The sequence below is a fragment of the Equus przewalskii genome, chromosome 3, assembly GCF_037783145.1.
Source record: "Equus przewalskii isolate Varuska chromosome 3, EquPr2, whole genome shotgun sequence".
In the NCBI taxonomy this organism is placed as follows: domain Eukaryota; kingdom Metazoa; phylum Chordata; class Mammalia; order Perissodactyla; family Equidae; genus Equus; species Equus przewalskii.
Window position 1 is genome coordinate 88,891,151 of NC_091833.1, and position 15,558 is coordinate 88,906,708.

General features: G+C 44.2%; 1 protein-coding gene across 7 annotated transcripts in view; it reads right to left on the reverse strand.

Annotated features, from left to right (window-relative positions):
• Positions 1 to 15,558, reverse strand: part of TBC1D1 (TBC1 domain family member 1) — a 217,699-nt gene that overhangs the window by 3,682 nt on the left and 198,459 nt on the right. For all 7 annotated transcript variants that reach the window (XM_008523029.2, XM_008523028.2, XM_070615168.1 and 4 more), the window contains 2 exons: positions 8,943 to 9,112; positions 1,918 to 2,091 (listed from right to left, as the gene is read on the reverse strand). In XM_008523029.2, the coding sequence (XP_008521251.2) occupies positions 1,918 to 2,091; positions 8,943 to 9,112 (344 nt within the window). The remainder of the gene's footprint in view (positions 1 to 1,917; positions 2,092 to 8,942; positions 9,113 to 15,558) is intronic.

Genomic DNA, 15,558 nt, shown 5'->3' on the forward strand with positions numbered 1-15,558 from the left:
AAAAAGAAAAAGAAAGGAGGTGTGAGTCTCACAGAACTTATATAATCTGGCTGAAAGAAAGTAAATCCATGTGACTCACAGAGGGTGATGGGAAAGCTAGATTCAAGCACCTACAAATTGACACACCACAATCCCATCCCAATTCTTTGAGAGCGGCAGCGTTATGAATCTTGCTGGCCCCTGCCACCCAGCCCAGCAAGGACTCTAAATACTGGTGGATTGGCATAAGCTGCAATCTTGAATGACACCTCTGGAAGTGCAGAGCCACTGGGTCCAGAGAAAGACCACTGCAAGAAGAACATCTGTTATGACCAACTGCCGCTCGATGCCTTTCTTGAGGGATGTCGCTATCTGGACAGCTCATCACGACTCCCGCTCTTCACAAAACGGGTACAGTGTCACCGCAGCAACATATAATTACTCCCACCCTCATCACAAAGAAACCACATGGGCACTAGCCCAATAAAATGAAGCTTTTATTTGAGTACTACTACCTCAATGAGCCAAATGCTTCAAATGCAAGTCTGAGCTTTGTTAGAAAGGTTGCCATCGTGCTGTATTTCAGGGACCTACTGTGTGTTTGGAGATCATTTAAAATTACCATCTACACTGCAGACCCTTCCAGGCCGGATGAGGCTCTTTATTCCCTTGAGTCTTCCCTCTGGTTACAGCTGAGACATCCTGGGGAAATCGTCCACAGTCATATTTTCAGTTAGGATGTCTCAATCTTAGGGGGAAAAAGGAAGCTAAGTTTCAGAAGGTGACTGTTTGTTAGGACTGAGGGTGGAGAAGGCATTTTTCTTTGTTCCTCTACAGTAAACAGCTACGAGGGTCTACTGGGCACGCCCCTGCTGGGGGGAACGCGCCTCAGGCCAGGGTTGACTTATTAGGCTCTCAAACGCTAGCCTTTCTCACATCACTGCCAAGCTTGTGCCTGCAAAGTGGCAACTTTCGATGGAGAAAAATAAGAGGCTCAGATCAGGACAAAAAGAGGACAGCCCAGGAACACAAAGAAATACATATTTTGGGAAAAAATATGTATTTTTCTCTGCAGCAACAGAAAAAATTTTTTTAAATATCCCTAAAACAACACAGCATTACCACCCATTTATGACCTTAAAAATGCAGACTGTGTGGTTACTTTATTCAACTTGATTGGTAAAGGAGCCATGCTAAGCACTTAGGTATTCTTTTTGTCCTTGTCACACAGACAAGGGAATCAGGACAGGTCAGCGGTCTGCCCAGGGTGACAGTGTGGTGGCGCCAACAGCGGATCTGGCAAGATCCAGGTCTCTGGACTGCATCCCATGCTCGCTCCATCTCACCCTTCTGCACACATGGTCTGTGTATGTGCCCTTCTCCTGTCTGATATGTTCCACACTTATCCATGGTAAAATGGACGCTTCTAGATCGGAGAACTGTGTGCTTCATTAACCAAACCTTTCTATTTCCCCCAAGGACTCATAAATCACGATCATATGCTCTGGTTTACTTTGTTGGTAGATTTCTGTGTCACTTTCCTCTCTTAATATCCATCTGTGGACCTAGCTGGTTTTGCTCACAGAAGGTCAAGCCTTTGATTCTCCTGTCACTACAAAAAGCACCACTGCTGGCACTCAGCTAATAGCACCATGGCATCCTGAACCCAAGTTCATCTCTGGGCCTGTCTCCTAAAAGGGTTTGTGCAGAAGCAGCCTCTCAGAAAACTCTAGGACCGTCTGACCTCAGCAAAGCATAATCTGCCTGCCCCTAATCAAAAGGCCCAACTCTCCTGGGATACCTTTGATCCCAACTATAAACACACTGGGGAGAGAAAGGTCCTGTGGTCATGGGAAAACCCAGCCTGCTGGTGCCTTTGGTGAGTTAATGAACGACCACACGCTCGGGGTTCAGGAAGCTGCTTCACACACGCTCTACCTGCAGCTGTTCAAGGAGGTCAAGGTTCTGTTTGCGTAAGCTGCTGTTGGTTTTCTCTAATTTGTCCATTCTTTGGTTGTCACTGAGAGGGGAGGAATCGATAAGTTCTTCTTGAAGCACGTGGTACTCAACTTCATAAGCTTGTAACTGTTTAGAGATGTCCATCTCAAACACCTGTTAAATACAGAAAAGTCATCAGGCAATGAACATGAGAAAAATCACACACACTCACACACACAGGTGACCATGTCAACGAGCATCCACTAAGCACTTACTCTGTGTCTGGTACTTTCAGTGAAAACTAAGGAAAACTCTCTGCACCGAAAAGGTAAGAATTTTACTTGGGAAAAAAATGATATAAGAAGCACTGAGAAACAAGCCAAAGTAACAGTAGGCATGGGTCTCTGATAAGTCATTTTCCAAAAGCCAAAACCTTATTTTTGAAAAGGCTTATAAAAATTTATTTTTAGTTCTTATTCTAGTACTTATTTCCTTTTTCTCTGAAAATTCTATTAGGTTAGCTACATAAACTATGGGTCAAAGGGAGAAAAAAACAAAGCAAGAGAATCACAGCCCTATTTGCCCAGTCACCCAGTCAAGGTTTAATGATAGTTCAGCTGGGTTTTCAGAGTACCAAGAACAGCTAAGTAATGGAACTGTTTACTAAAAACCCTCCTTTTCACACACGATATACAGAAATGAGCCAAAACCCAAATGTCACCCACACGGATGAGTGAATACGAAACAATGCCTGAGTTGCCTTCCTTCCCATAATAGTAACGGTGATGAAAAAAACCACCCGTGTGAAAAACAACCCCAAGGTGCACGAATGAGTGAGCTGTTCATGCCGGTACTTTCTCTTGGTGAGTGAGTTTGGTGGAATGACGAGGGGGTCAGAAGGCAGATGCTCCTGCTGCCCAGGGCACCTCCCCCACCCCATTATTTCTGTGGGATCACCCCAGAGCTATGCTTCTCAGCACAGGAGTGAAGGCCCAACATGGATTTGGGGGAGCTGCAATTTCAGACACCACGTAAAAAAAAGCCAGCATGATCAGAACACACATTTAGAGAATGAAGTTAGACTTTACAAGAGCAGAAACTGACTCTTCACTGCATTTCCTTAAGAAAGAAACTTGAACATAGTTAAAATCAATGAAAAACTCATTTCCTGTGTTGGCACCCTATGAGCATTCAAAAATAGATGATTCCTATTTTCCCTGAAAGCAGTTTTCCAAAACCATGTTCACTTTCTCATCATTCCCAACAGTCTTATTTTCTCTTCCTTGAGATTAACTTTTCAGCTTCCTGGTTTTCAGTTTAATTCAATGGGCAACACTAATTAGGCACAGAAGTCATTCTATGCTGAAAAACTAATCCACGTATCTCTGGCGTGTGTGTGCAGAGCAGTTTACTGTATTGATCTGCTTCTCCGTTGTCCCTCTGAGTGACTGTGAGGTCAGCAGGGATGCTCACATCTACTTTACCGTCGAGGAAACTGACTCAGAGGCTTTGACTCAGCCCTGGAATCGGGGCTCCAACTGGCAAATCCCTGAATAACTTTGAACAAGTTGCTTGACCTCTCCCAGTCTCGGCTCCCGGCCTCCAACATGAGGGTGAAAACACCTCCCTCCCAGCATGGCTGTGGGGTTTACAAGAGACAACTCCCGGAAGCTCCCAGCACGTGCCCGGCAGGTTGAGTAGGCGCTCACTCAGCTAAGGGATCTGCTTTCACACACTTGTCATGAAACCCTCACATCCAACCTTGTGCTTCAGCAAAACTACAAAGGATGCCACATCATGAAACTTCTGATTAGCTCAAACAGAGTAAAAACCACAAACAGTAAAACCGAGATTGCCATGGCATTAGCATGTAATTATACATATGGTGCAGAATAAATGTTATACACACAGTTACTTTTTTTTTCCCCACAAGGATTTATTTTTGAATGAGCTCCTAAATTGGAAAACCTGGGAACAAAACCTCTGGCCTTTTATAGACACTGATGCTCTGCCAAGGTTAATGGCTCTCTCGCTGTGCCCAAAGCTGCATACTTTCAGACCTCCACTGATCCCTAGGAAGCACCCTGCCCGTCATAATCATCTCTGCCTCATGGCATCACTATCTCCTGGCTGCCAGAACACTTACAGCTCTTGATTTTGTAGTTATGCCCTAGAATTTATCCCAAAGCACGGCAGTATGTGGCTGGTGGTTAAAGGAGGGCCCGGGTCCTCAAACAATGCTTTTTCAAGTTGCTATCTATTTTTCATAACCATAATTATAAACGGCTTCATGGTATTCTACCAACTTGACATATAACCATGTTAATCCATCCATCAAGTGTTGGCTATCTAGTTCCTTGAAAGTCTTTGTTGTTATAAATGACAACTCTAAATATCCTTGTACATATGGTTTTCCCCATATTTTGGATTATTTCCTAAGGACACATTCCAAGAAATGGGATTACTGAGTCAAAGGGTAGGAATATTTTACTGGCTTGTGACATGTATTGCCAAATTGCTTCCCAAATGGGAATAATCAACTTACAATGCCATTAGCAAAATACGAATGTGCCAGATACAGTATACCCTGGGCACTGCATATTCGTATTAAAAAATTCCATTTTGTTAATCTAGTAGGTAAAGCATTATGTTATAGCTAAATATTTTCCCAGATATTCATTTTACTAGACGAAGATCCTCGTTAGTGAATTGTCTGTTTACTTTCTTGGTTCATTTGCTATTGGAGACTCAAGTGTTTTTCTTTGCAGTCTGTGGACACTCGGTATAACGAAGCCATTATTAACCTTGATGTCTGCAGAACTAGCCACATACTTTCCACCTTCCCAACCCCCAGACCCTGCCCCCCAATCTGTGGGTCTCTGTCACACAACGAATGCTGGACAGTGGAGCAGACGGCCCAGGTAGTGGCAATAAGGGGGCGCAGTGTCTGCAGTGAATTTAAAAATAATAATGAACCCAACCAACAACTGGTCTGCTTTTTATTATCACCACATGCAAGCAATTCTCAACAATGCCAGTGGTAAAATATTCCTCCCCACTGTACCCCAGCCTCTTGACTGCCCTTTTCAAAAAGTGCTCATTTTCAACAAAGCAAACTGCCTGAGCAGCGAGGGCTTCTCCCAAGGTTTCACCACTGCGATGCTGAGGAGCGTCTTCGGAACAAAGGGACCTTGTTAAGATTCTGGTTTTTATCCTACAAGCGCAACTAGAACGGGGAATTGTCTAGTGTGTTTACAATGCAGCTGCCCATAATCGAACTTCTCAATGTTTGCATGAACCCCCTGGGCACCTTGTTAAAATGCAGATTCTGACTCAGCAAGTCTGGGGTGGGGCTTCACATTCTGCGTTTCTAACAAGTTCACGCATGAGACAGTGATGGTGCTGGTCTGGGGCCACACTTTGAAGAGAGTCCAAAGGATGTTAAAAGAAGGCTATTTGCCAGTCTCCTAAAGCCCCCTTTCAACTCTTTCTCTTCTTGACACTGAACTGAGGCTGCACAGGCAGAGGCACTCACTGTGACAGGAATACAAACTGACCTCCTTCTCTTCATTTCTGTTATTGCCAGGGAGTCCCCACATCTTGGATCAGAGGATTTTTAGGGCTTACGTTCAACTGACAGTTAATTCACACTGAGGAACTACCACAGAGCCTAGAGACCCTTGTCCTTCTGCTCTGGACCCTGTCAACTCAGAATTGGCCCTTCCCAGCTTGTCCACACTCAGCCGGAGCTCCAGAGCCCTGTCCTTAGCTACCTTCTCCCCGAATCTGGAGCAGGCTGTGTCTCACTGCTCAAGCTGAGGCCATCTACAGAGAGGGCATGTAATGAAATGGAGCCATGGCTATCACAGAGGACTACCCAGACTCCGCCCATCCATATACACACAGAAGGCCCAGTTGTGGGCAGTGAATGCATCTGTCACTTCCACCCTGTGGACCTCCCAGATTTGAGCCTGGGGATTCTCTAAGGCAGCAGAGGAACTGCACTGCACCTCAGGCCTCATCTCTGAGTAGGACTTGAGACTAGAGCACCCTCTGGAGGGGAAGGGGCAGTGAGAGTGCAGAAAGGCTAACGGAGCGTCCTCAGACGTTAAGTTCCACAGGAAAAACACGAGAGGGGAAAAAGGCAGCGAGCTGCCTGGCATTATTACTGTTTCCCATCTGAGACTTTTGTAGAATGAAAACCTGGGCCCCAAAATGGAGATTTTTGTGTTCCCGACACTGACTCTCCCAACTGCCAACTTCCCCTCAAAAGCTGAACCCGTCAGGCATCTAGAATTTCTTTCTCACCCCCGCGCCTTTGCATGGGCGGTGATCAGGGGTCAGCAAACTACAGCCTGTGGACTGACTCTGTCCTACTGCATATTTTTGTAAATAAATTTTCAGTGCAACAACTTCACTTCTATACATATCGTCTGTGGCTGCTTTCGCGCTGCAAAGGCAGAGCTGAGTGGTTGCAGCAGAGACCTTATGGCCCACAGAGCCTAAAATACTTACTATCTGGCCCTCAGCAACAAACGTGTGCTGAGCCCTGTCTTAGCGCATTCTTTCAGGCCCAGCTGAAAACTCCCTCAATTCTCAAGCGTGAGCAGCACTCCACCAGCCTCGCTCCCACATGCCTTTGCAAGAGCACCACTGTAGCTCTCACCATGCCTGAAATTACTGGATGACGTGCTCATGTTCTGCATAGGATGCACCTTGGTGTCAGAGACATTACATTCTTGGCTCTGCCACTTTACACAGGGTGCTGGGCATGTTACTCTCTCCATGCCAAGTTCTTTCTGTCTATAGAAATGCGTGTTATGAGACATGTCCCAGAGTTGCTAAGGGGTTGATGGAACAAAAGATACCAAGTTCAAAATGGTTGCCTGAAACAATCAGGCACACATACAAAACTGTTCTCTCTCCACACTGTGTCCATTTCTACTCTTCCAAATTTAAAGAGCACCTCATAGTCTCAGTAAGTATCCGTTTACAGAAAAGGGGAGGAAAACGGGATTTTTTTTCTGGGGGTCAATATGGGGGGTAAACGAAATGTCAGCCGAGACTGCCTGCTTTAGAGCCAGGTGCAAAGGCACTCGCTGGGCACAGACACTGGGGTACATGGTAACCAAGGCCCTCTGCACTCGCCCCAGCAGCCAGAACACATACGTGTGAGCAGTGAAAGCTCTAAGAGAATAAATGCATGCAAATGCCAGAAGTTAAAGAATCAAAAGGGTGGAGAATTCTGTACTAATGTACAGGTAAAATATAGAAAGCTCTAATCAGACGACACCCAGAGGCACCTGGCAGGGTGGAGTTAGCTGCTCAGTCACTTCGAGGCAAGAGGACCAGAGTTTGAAACCCTCCCTTCCCCCACTCCTCCGCAGGATGACTGTGGGCAGTTAGTTAACCACTTTGAGCCCTAGGTTCCTCATGGGTTAAAACCACCTCTCCTCTCCGGAATGCGGTCACGACTAAATGAGATCATGTGTATATACAGATTCACACAACCTGGCAAAAAGTAGGGCCTCAACAAGCCAAAGCTGTTCACACTGAGAGGGACGTGCCAGGGAAGTCAAACACAGAGAGATGTGGAGCCTACCAATTAACTCAAGATGAGAGGGCAGAGCGGGAAAGAACTGTGCTTTCCCACAGGCATATGGAGACGTGCGGATGTCCAAGGTAACAGTCGGCATGAAACCCGCGTCTTTTTCCAGGCCAGACTTGTTCCTTTTTCTGTGCTCAACACCTAAGGAGGGGTAGCAAAGGAAATCACAAATGCCACATCTGGGTGCAAACCACGGGAATCACTGGATTCCTCTTGGACGATCAGAAATTCTCAAAATAAGGATTTTTTTTTTTACAAATAGCTTTATTTCACGATCTGCTTTTACTTAATTGCTCTGTTTTCATTATATATGGAGCAGGTGAGGCAAGTTCTAGGCTTATGAGAGGGCTGACTGATGACTCTGCAGTGCCCCAATGCAGAAATCTCTTCCAAGAGCATTCTTAGCCATCCAGCCTCTAGCCACTTCCAACAGTGACCTCATCTCCTCTGCTAAGCAGTTAAGTCCTTCACAGTCAGCAATCATTACTGGAAGATTCTTCCTTATAGAGTCAACATCTGCTCCCACCTCTAACCTAGACCATTTAACAACTGGTTTAGTCGTAATTCCCAGGTCAGTTCACCCCTCACCTCTAACATTTCAGACAGTAACGGTTCTACTGTACACAGAGACCAGAGCTGCTGAAACCACAGACACAGAAGTGAATTCTATTTAAAACAAACACACACACAAAAACACAGGGCCAGCCTGGAGGCATAGTGGTTAAGTTCCCACACTCTGCTTCGGCGGCCAGGGGTTCACAGGTTTGGATCCTGGGCACAGACCTAGCACCACTCAACAGGCCATGCTGTGGCAGCATCCCACAATCAAAAGAGAGGAAGTGTGGCACAGATGTTAGCTCAGCAACAATCTTTCTCAGGCAAAAAGAAGAGGTTTGGCAATGGATGTTAGCTCAGGGTCAATCTTCCTCACCAAAAAGAAAAAAAAAACCCACCTCTCCTGTGCAGAATGCAGACACTTATCATGGAACAAACTTAAAGAATATATACTCTCTATCACAACTTTGCTATCAAAGAGTTATTTTCAGAAAACTCCAATTAATACCATCCAGCAGAAAAATTAAATCACTCATTTTACAAAAAATGTATGTATTTCAGAACAAATGCCTGGGGTGAAACCTCTTAATTGTAAGAAACTACTGAGAATTTGTGGTTATCACACCTAAACACTGCCACTATGTTCCCATGTGGCTTTTCACCATTACACTGACAGCACACACTCCGACATGCATTTAATCACTGAGCACATATTTGCCATGTTCCTCCTACATGCCAGGCATTACACAAGCTGCTCAGAATACAAAGGAGCAGGAAACAGGGCCTGCTCAAAAAAAAAAAAATTAAGCTTCTACATATTCAGGATTGCTTAAGCCTTTGGAAGGTTCGCGCTGAGTGATACCTGATTGATGGTCTTTTCCATTTGCACCAAGCCCAGGTTGGGTAGTGTGTTTTTTATAAAGTCAACTATGGTTTCCAGGTTTTCATGCTGCAGAATCAAGGGCTTATGGCTTCCCAACAAACTTAATGCCACTTTAAACATGACCTCGGATCCCTGAAGAAAGATCATATCTGGGAAAACAGAGAAATGCAAAAAGTTAAACCAGACCAGTTTCTGATGAAATACCACTCCCATTTCCTTTTCCACACATCACAGAGCAGGACGGTGGGAAATGTAACCAGAAATTGCAAACTTTATTTCCTTTTTAAGATCCTAATGTTTCAGATAGCGTTGTCAACACAATATTGCAATATTTGAATACTGCAAATAATAAAAAAAATAGGTAAACATATTACTAAGATTTTATCACAGGTTCAGATGAATCTTTTTTTTTGCTCCAAAAATATGTTAAATTCAAGCATGCTTCCAAAGTTAAATTGAGAAAAAGAAAACTTATTAATCTATTTTTCCAGGAATGCTCTGGATTTTAAAGGAGCTACTAAAACATATGTTTTTATGGCCCAAACTGAAAGAGTTTATAGATATATCATCAGAAATTAAGATAGAGTAAGTGAAAAATCCCCTTGCTTTCTCTGTTGAAGGGGAAATAAAAGATGTCTAAAAACTGTAAAAAGTCTGCACAATTGCAAAGTACATTATTAAATACTGTGAAGTAGACTGAATTTTAGCATAAAAATGGAGTAAAAAACATATTTTCCTCTGAGGAATTTAAGAACTTTGTCAAAGTTATTTTCTAGTCCTTGCCATATTTTTTTCTTAGAACAGTTGGCAAATGTTAGCAAATCCTATACTGAGTGGACACAGTGAGAGGGAGGTCAAGTGGCCGAGCCAGCCCAGGCCTGGCTGCCCCTTCCTCACAGAGTCCGAGCCAATGTCCTGGGGCTAAAGCACAGCCCTCGTAACCAATTGTTGGGTGACTAGATTCAGACATGTTACCTAACAACTGGAAAAATAATATAAGAAAAAACATAGTTTTAAAGATGATTAGAGGCAACTGTCAATATTTCTTTTCTCTCTTTTTTTTTTTGGTTGTAGGATAATGGAAGAGACAAAGAAGTAAATTTCAGTAAGTCCAGGAAGACAAAAGCAGATGAGAGAAGAATCCCCAGCATGTGCCTCTCCAGGTGGTTTAGTGGGATGACATGTAAAAGCCATTAAGAAACAGGAAGGCAAAGGTTGAATGCTGCCGTGCAAATAGGAAAGGTGGCCAAGTCCGAGCCGTCTATGGACAGCGCACAGGAGAGATCCAGGCACCGGCTGGCTGGGTTAGCCCTGGAGATGCTCTCTGTAACCGTCACATAGGCCTTAAGCACGTGAGCGGACCTGGTGGGGTCTGGGGGCAGCCTTAAGCAATGATGCCACTGAGGCTAGCCTGTCTCTCTCGTAGAGCTAAGGGCCACAGCTCCCACCAACACCACGGCTGCTTGCGGTCCAGGGCAGCCCCAGGAAACAGGAGAGGACCAAGGCTGCCTCCTTGTTAGGTCTGGCCATGGAGGCTGGAAAGATAAATTAGAGAACTGACTGTATCTTTAAAATTTGAGCCTCTTAGGGGAAGTATGACCTGTATCAAGGCATCACGGCGGGTGAATATTCCTGTGCAGTGTCTGCTTCATAAAATACATAGTCTACCCACTTAATTCACCACTACAGCAAATAAGATCTAAAATAGCACTATCATCAAGATGTAAACAGAAATGACATTTCCAAAAACAAAGCAAAGCAAATTTGAAGTTTCTGCGGTTTAGATAGTAAGACTTCCTTTCAATATAGGAACACTTATAGCTGAACAAAAATTGATGGCCTTATCAGAATAAACATCAAGACATTCTGTGCAGGCGTCCCGGGGAAGGCACTGCACTACCAGACCAATGACCGGCCACAGCTTGGCATCTTTAGTCTCTGAGGACAAGTATCTTCAAACTAGATACAGTACCGCATGCAAGCCAATTAAGATAAATCATTATTGGGGAACTTCTATGAGCGTAATCGAGTATGCAGTCCACATCAGCAGTCTCTTAAGGTTAACAACAGGCCTTCCAAGTTTTATTCCTTTAGGATCTTGGTTTTTCTAACAAATCTCTCCTTAGTAGAGTGCTTCCTAAGAGTCTAAACTCAGACTTTTTGGACAGTATGAAGAAAAGAAAAAGAAGGCTGGAGGGCTTTTGTTGTTTTTTTTAAACTCTATTGGTATGTTAAAAAAATAAAACTCTGGATATGTTTATTTCATTAGATCAACTGTAGTATTTAATGTAATAATAAAGAAATGTTCTTTCCTAATGCTGTTCTCAACACCTTAAGAATACTCCTAACCGCTGAGAAGTTTCTCCGCTTCATTCACTGAGCATCAGACACACGGCAGGCATTGTCCTGGACACTGGGGATTAAGCCACGAACAAAGCACAAAGAACAAACTGCAGAGACACGGACAACTCTTGGTTTGGTAGAGTTATGCCCCGGGTGTTAGGAGAACAAAAGGGAAGAAAAAAGTCCAAGGAAAGGTGGCTGCCAAACCGCGCTGGAAGAACCAAGAGAAACTTGCTAGGTAAGAAGTCAGGGAATAACACCGTGAGCAGAAGGGAGAGAAGGTGTAAATGCAGAGAGGTGTGAAAGAACCACACCATGTGTGCCGGAGCCAGAAAAGAGTGTGGTAAGAGCTCTGGCTGGGGGGCGGAGCAGGGGCCAGACCTCAACGGCTTTTTGCCCAGGCCGTGCGTTCTAACAACCCAGCGTACTAGGGGTCACTGAAGGCTTTCTGTTCTTTTTTTCTGAGTCGGTGAGTGCACCAATAAGGAGATGATATAAATGAGATCCAGGTTATGGGTCTGATCCTTGCAAGAGTTAGCTAGCTTCTAAGAGCCTCTGGCAAGAGCACGCTGATTCCCACCAGCAGACTCACAAGGGCACGCTGCCAGCTGTGAGATGTTCGATTCACCAGCACTCCTGGAGGCCCGCTCCAGGCACGCATCTTTCTGAAGACGAGTGGGCTGGTTGTCTGCACTAGTGAGGCTGGGAAAGCTCAGCCCTAGAAGCTTCTGTTATGCTGGGGAAGCCTCAAGTAAGGAGTTCACTGGGGTGCACAGTGAAGGAATGTGACTGACAGGTGGAAGGAAGGATCACTGAAAGTTCTGCTTGGAGGAAGGGGCTCCTAAATCTATCTGACTACACTTGGGGGGCAACATCTATATCCTTTAAACAGTGAGTGCATTTTTCTCCCTCTGGAAATCTAAAACATTAAGTAATTTTTAAGTAACAGTAAAGAAAAATGTTACCTATAAACCCACTGCCCCAACCCAATTATTTTCACTTTTCCCATTTTCCAATCCTTATACATTCACATTATAGAACATTTTTTAGAAAAAACAATCTCCGTGGAAAAGTGAATTAATGTCCCACACTTGAAAAATCACTGCACAAGAAAGGGAACAGCTGGCGCAGGAGCCCAGCTCACAACACTGTGGCCCAGTTCCTTTCTTCTCTCCTGTTTCTAGCCACCTAGAAACAGGAAGAGGATTTTCTTTTTTAAAGATTGGTAACAGAAGTTAGCTCAGGTACCAATCATCTTTTTTTTTTTCCTTCTTCTCCCCAAAGCCCCCCACTACATAGTTGTACACTCTAGTTGCAGGTCCTTCGGGCTGTGCTATGTGGGATGCTGCCTCAGTGCTGCCTGATGAGCAGTGTCATGTCCACGGGAGCTGAGCATGCGAACTTAACCACTGGGCCATGGGGCTGGCCGCAGGCAAAGTTTTATCAGGCAGGAAATAGACAGAACCTTAAATTCAGCTGATCTCACCACTCTGCCGATTATTTGCTGAGAACAATACAAGTAACTACTTTCCTCTGAAGACACTGCAGCAGCCCTGTTACTGTGTTAACGTGTATGGGAACTCTATTTGGAACTCCCTGGGATATAAAAGTGCAATTTTCCTATGGGGGAAATGACAGACGCCAAGCACAGGGCCAGTAAGCAAACTTGCACGGCATCTCTTTTCTGGGTGGCTTTGTCTTTGTCAAGGTCAATCCCTCTCTCTAACCTTCTCCTGGGAGGCTGTAGTCGTCCAGGTGTGACACCCCCACATTCCTACCAGGAACGGGTAGAAGGAAAATGAAAGATGACAGCCTTGCAGCAGAGCAATAGCACCAGCAGACTTTGCAAAAACTCACTTCGTCACCACTGGATTACGTTACCCAAAGAGCCATTTGTCCTGGCCGTATCAACGATCTTGTTTTCCCAGTCTGTTTTAGTCCTAACGCCTCTCTGATCCTTCCCTACATTACAAGGGGCTTCTGTGCTTTTTGCCAAACCTTTAGTTTTTACATTCCACCTCCTCTCTCATCTACTGGGCGGCACATCTTATAGAAAACATCAGGAGCCTGATACCGCAGCCTCCTCCTCCATCAGGAGCAGACCAGGCCCTATTTTTCAGATTTTTTCCAAAGGTAGACATGATTGCAAGGTGAATAAGGCAAGAATCTCTCCTGGGACCCTCTACACCCAAATGGGAAAAATATAGGAGGCGGCTATTTCACATTATGTGACAGCCAGAGAGAAGGACTGACATTCAGGGAAATGTGATTACCAGGTGATGGTTAAGGCACATCCATCATTGGCAGCGGTCCCTCCAAGTATATTATACATAATTCAAGGTAATCTATTAATATATGAGCTACACTGACTGCAAGCTGAGAATCCTTTACCTATATATAAAACTGTGACTGGTTAACAAAGGTCCATTTGTTTTTAGGCTTATCCAGGCCTAAAGGCTTATAATAAAATGGGCTTCAGGCCAAAAAAGACTGCAGTGTATGAACAGAAGGCTTTGGGATTTAAAACGAAGCTATTCACCATCAAGGAACTAAACAAACACGGTTCAAGTCACTGATGCTAAATACAGAAATGGTTTTTAAAACATCTAACTTTTCTATGAAACCTACTAATAAAATGGTTTTTCAGTACTGGTAGATGGTATGGATTGTGCGAAAAAACAGCAGTTTTTGCAAAGTGACGTCACAACATAGTGCTGCCTTGAGTTCCCTCTTCCTGCCTCTAATCTGAGGAGCCCCAAGCCCTTAGCCAGCTGGACATGCCCTCACTTCGGACAGCAGGGGTGTGTGGGATCCAAGAATTATACAGACACTGGCATCTTTATGCGTAATGCATAAGAAATTCAAAGACCCACCACTGACTACATAATATAGAGAAAAATACCCTTTTACTGGTTTCAGCTTTTATTTATAAAGACATTAGGATGAGCTTCATAGAGTTCCAAATATTCTGCAACAGAAGGGCTGTCATTTCCAAAGCAGGGTTTGTTGTTAGTGCCTCTTACCCACTTGTGCAGCCTAAGGACAGATTTTTTCCTAGAGCTTTATGGCCCTAGAGCCCAGAACACTCTGCAGGCAGCCAGTGGTGCCTATGGCTTGGGGGAGTGATAACTCAGCCTTGACCCTCGTGTCCCCTCCTGCCCAGCCCCCTTTGTAGAAATTTCTTCACAAACAGTGTAATTCGATGCATGAGCTGTTTTACAATTGACAACACTCCCTCCTTCCCCTCTCAATCTTCACTCCTCTCCACTGCTCTGTTTGAAAAACACAGTAAAGAACCAGGAGGAAAGTAAGGTGGACTAATCATGTTCTTCTAATTTCCAGAGTAAGAAAAGTAAAAAAAAACAGAAATTTTTGGCATGACAGACTGAAGCTGGGGCCGGCCCAGTGGCGCAGCGGTTAAGTGCGCACGTTCCGCTTCAGCTGCCCGGGGTTCACCAGTTCGGATCCTGGCTGTGGACATGACACCGATTGGCAAGCCATGCTGTGGTAGGCGTCCCACATATAAAGTAGAGGAAGGTGGGCACGGATGTTAGCTCAGGGCCAGTCTTCCTGAGCAAAAAGAGGAGGATTGGCAGCAGTTAGCTCAAGGCTAATCTTCCAAAAAAAAAAAAAAAAAAAGACTGAAGCCTACAGCTAGAGATCTTACAGTTTTTGTGACTCTTTTGTTGGCAAACTAAGCAGACAATTTTGAGGCTTTATCTTTTTTTTGAACTAGGGTATTAAAATCTTCATGGAATCTAACGACTTGTTTGACCAGGAGAGAGTTTTTAGTACCTATTTTTTTCAATGATTTTTTTCTTAGGGACAGAAAGTAAAAATCCATTTGGGGAGCTAGTTATACAATAGGGAAGGTGGTGAATATTTTAAGAACATGGATGCTTCTAGTTAAGGCCAAATGGGAAAGTCTTTAAAAGTGCTTGTGGATAGAAGTGAGTAATGCTAAAAATCTAGCACTTTGGGGAGAAGAGTAGGAGAGAAGACAACTCAATGCCCATTTATATTAAAAAGCAAATTTTACGATGTCTAGAATTTGGATATACAAGCTGTCTTCCCAGAGTATGTCTAAAGAGGATTCTCTCAATGTTTTTGAACATTCCCTTTAAGATGCTCTCTCATTCTAAAAACAAATCTAAAAAAGTGTAAGACTGCAGGTTTTTAAGCTATCAAGTGACTGAACATAAATGACACTTTAAAAACCCCTTGCTGTGATAACTATCAATTCTTTAATAAC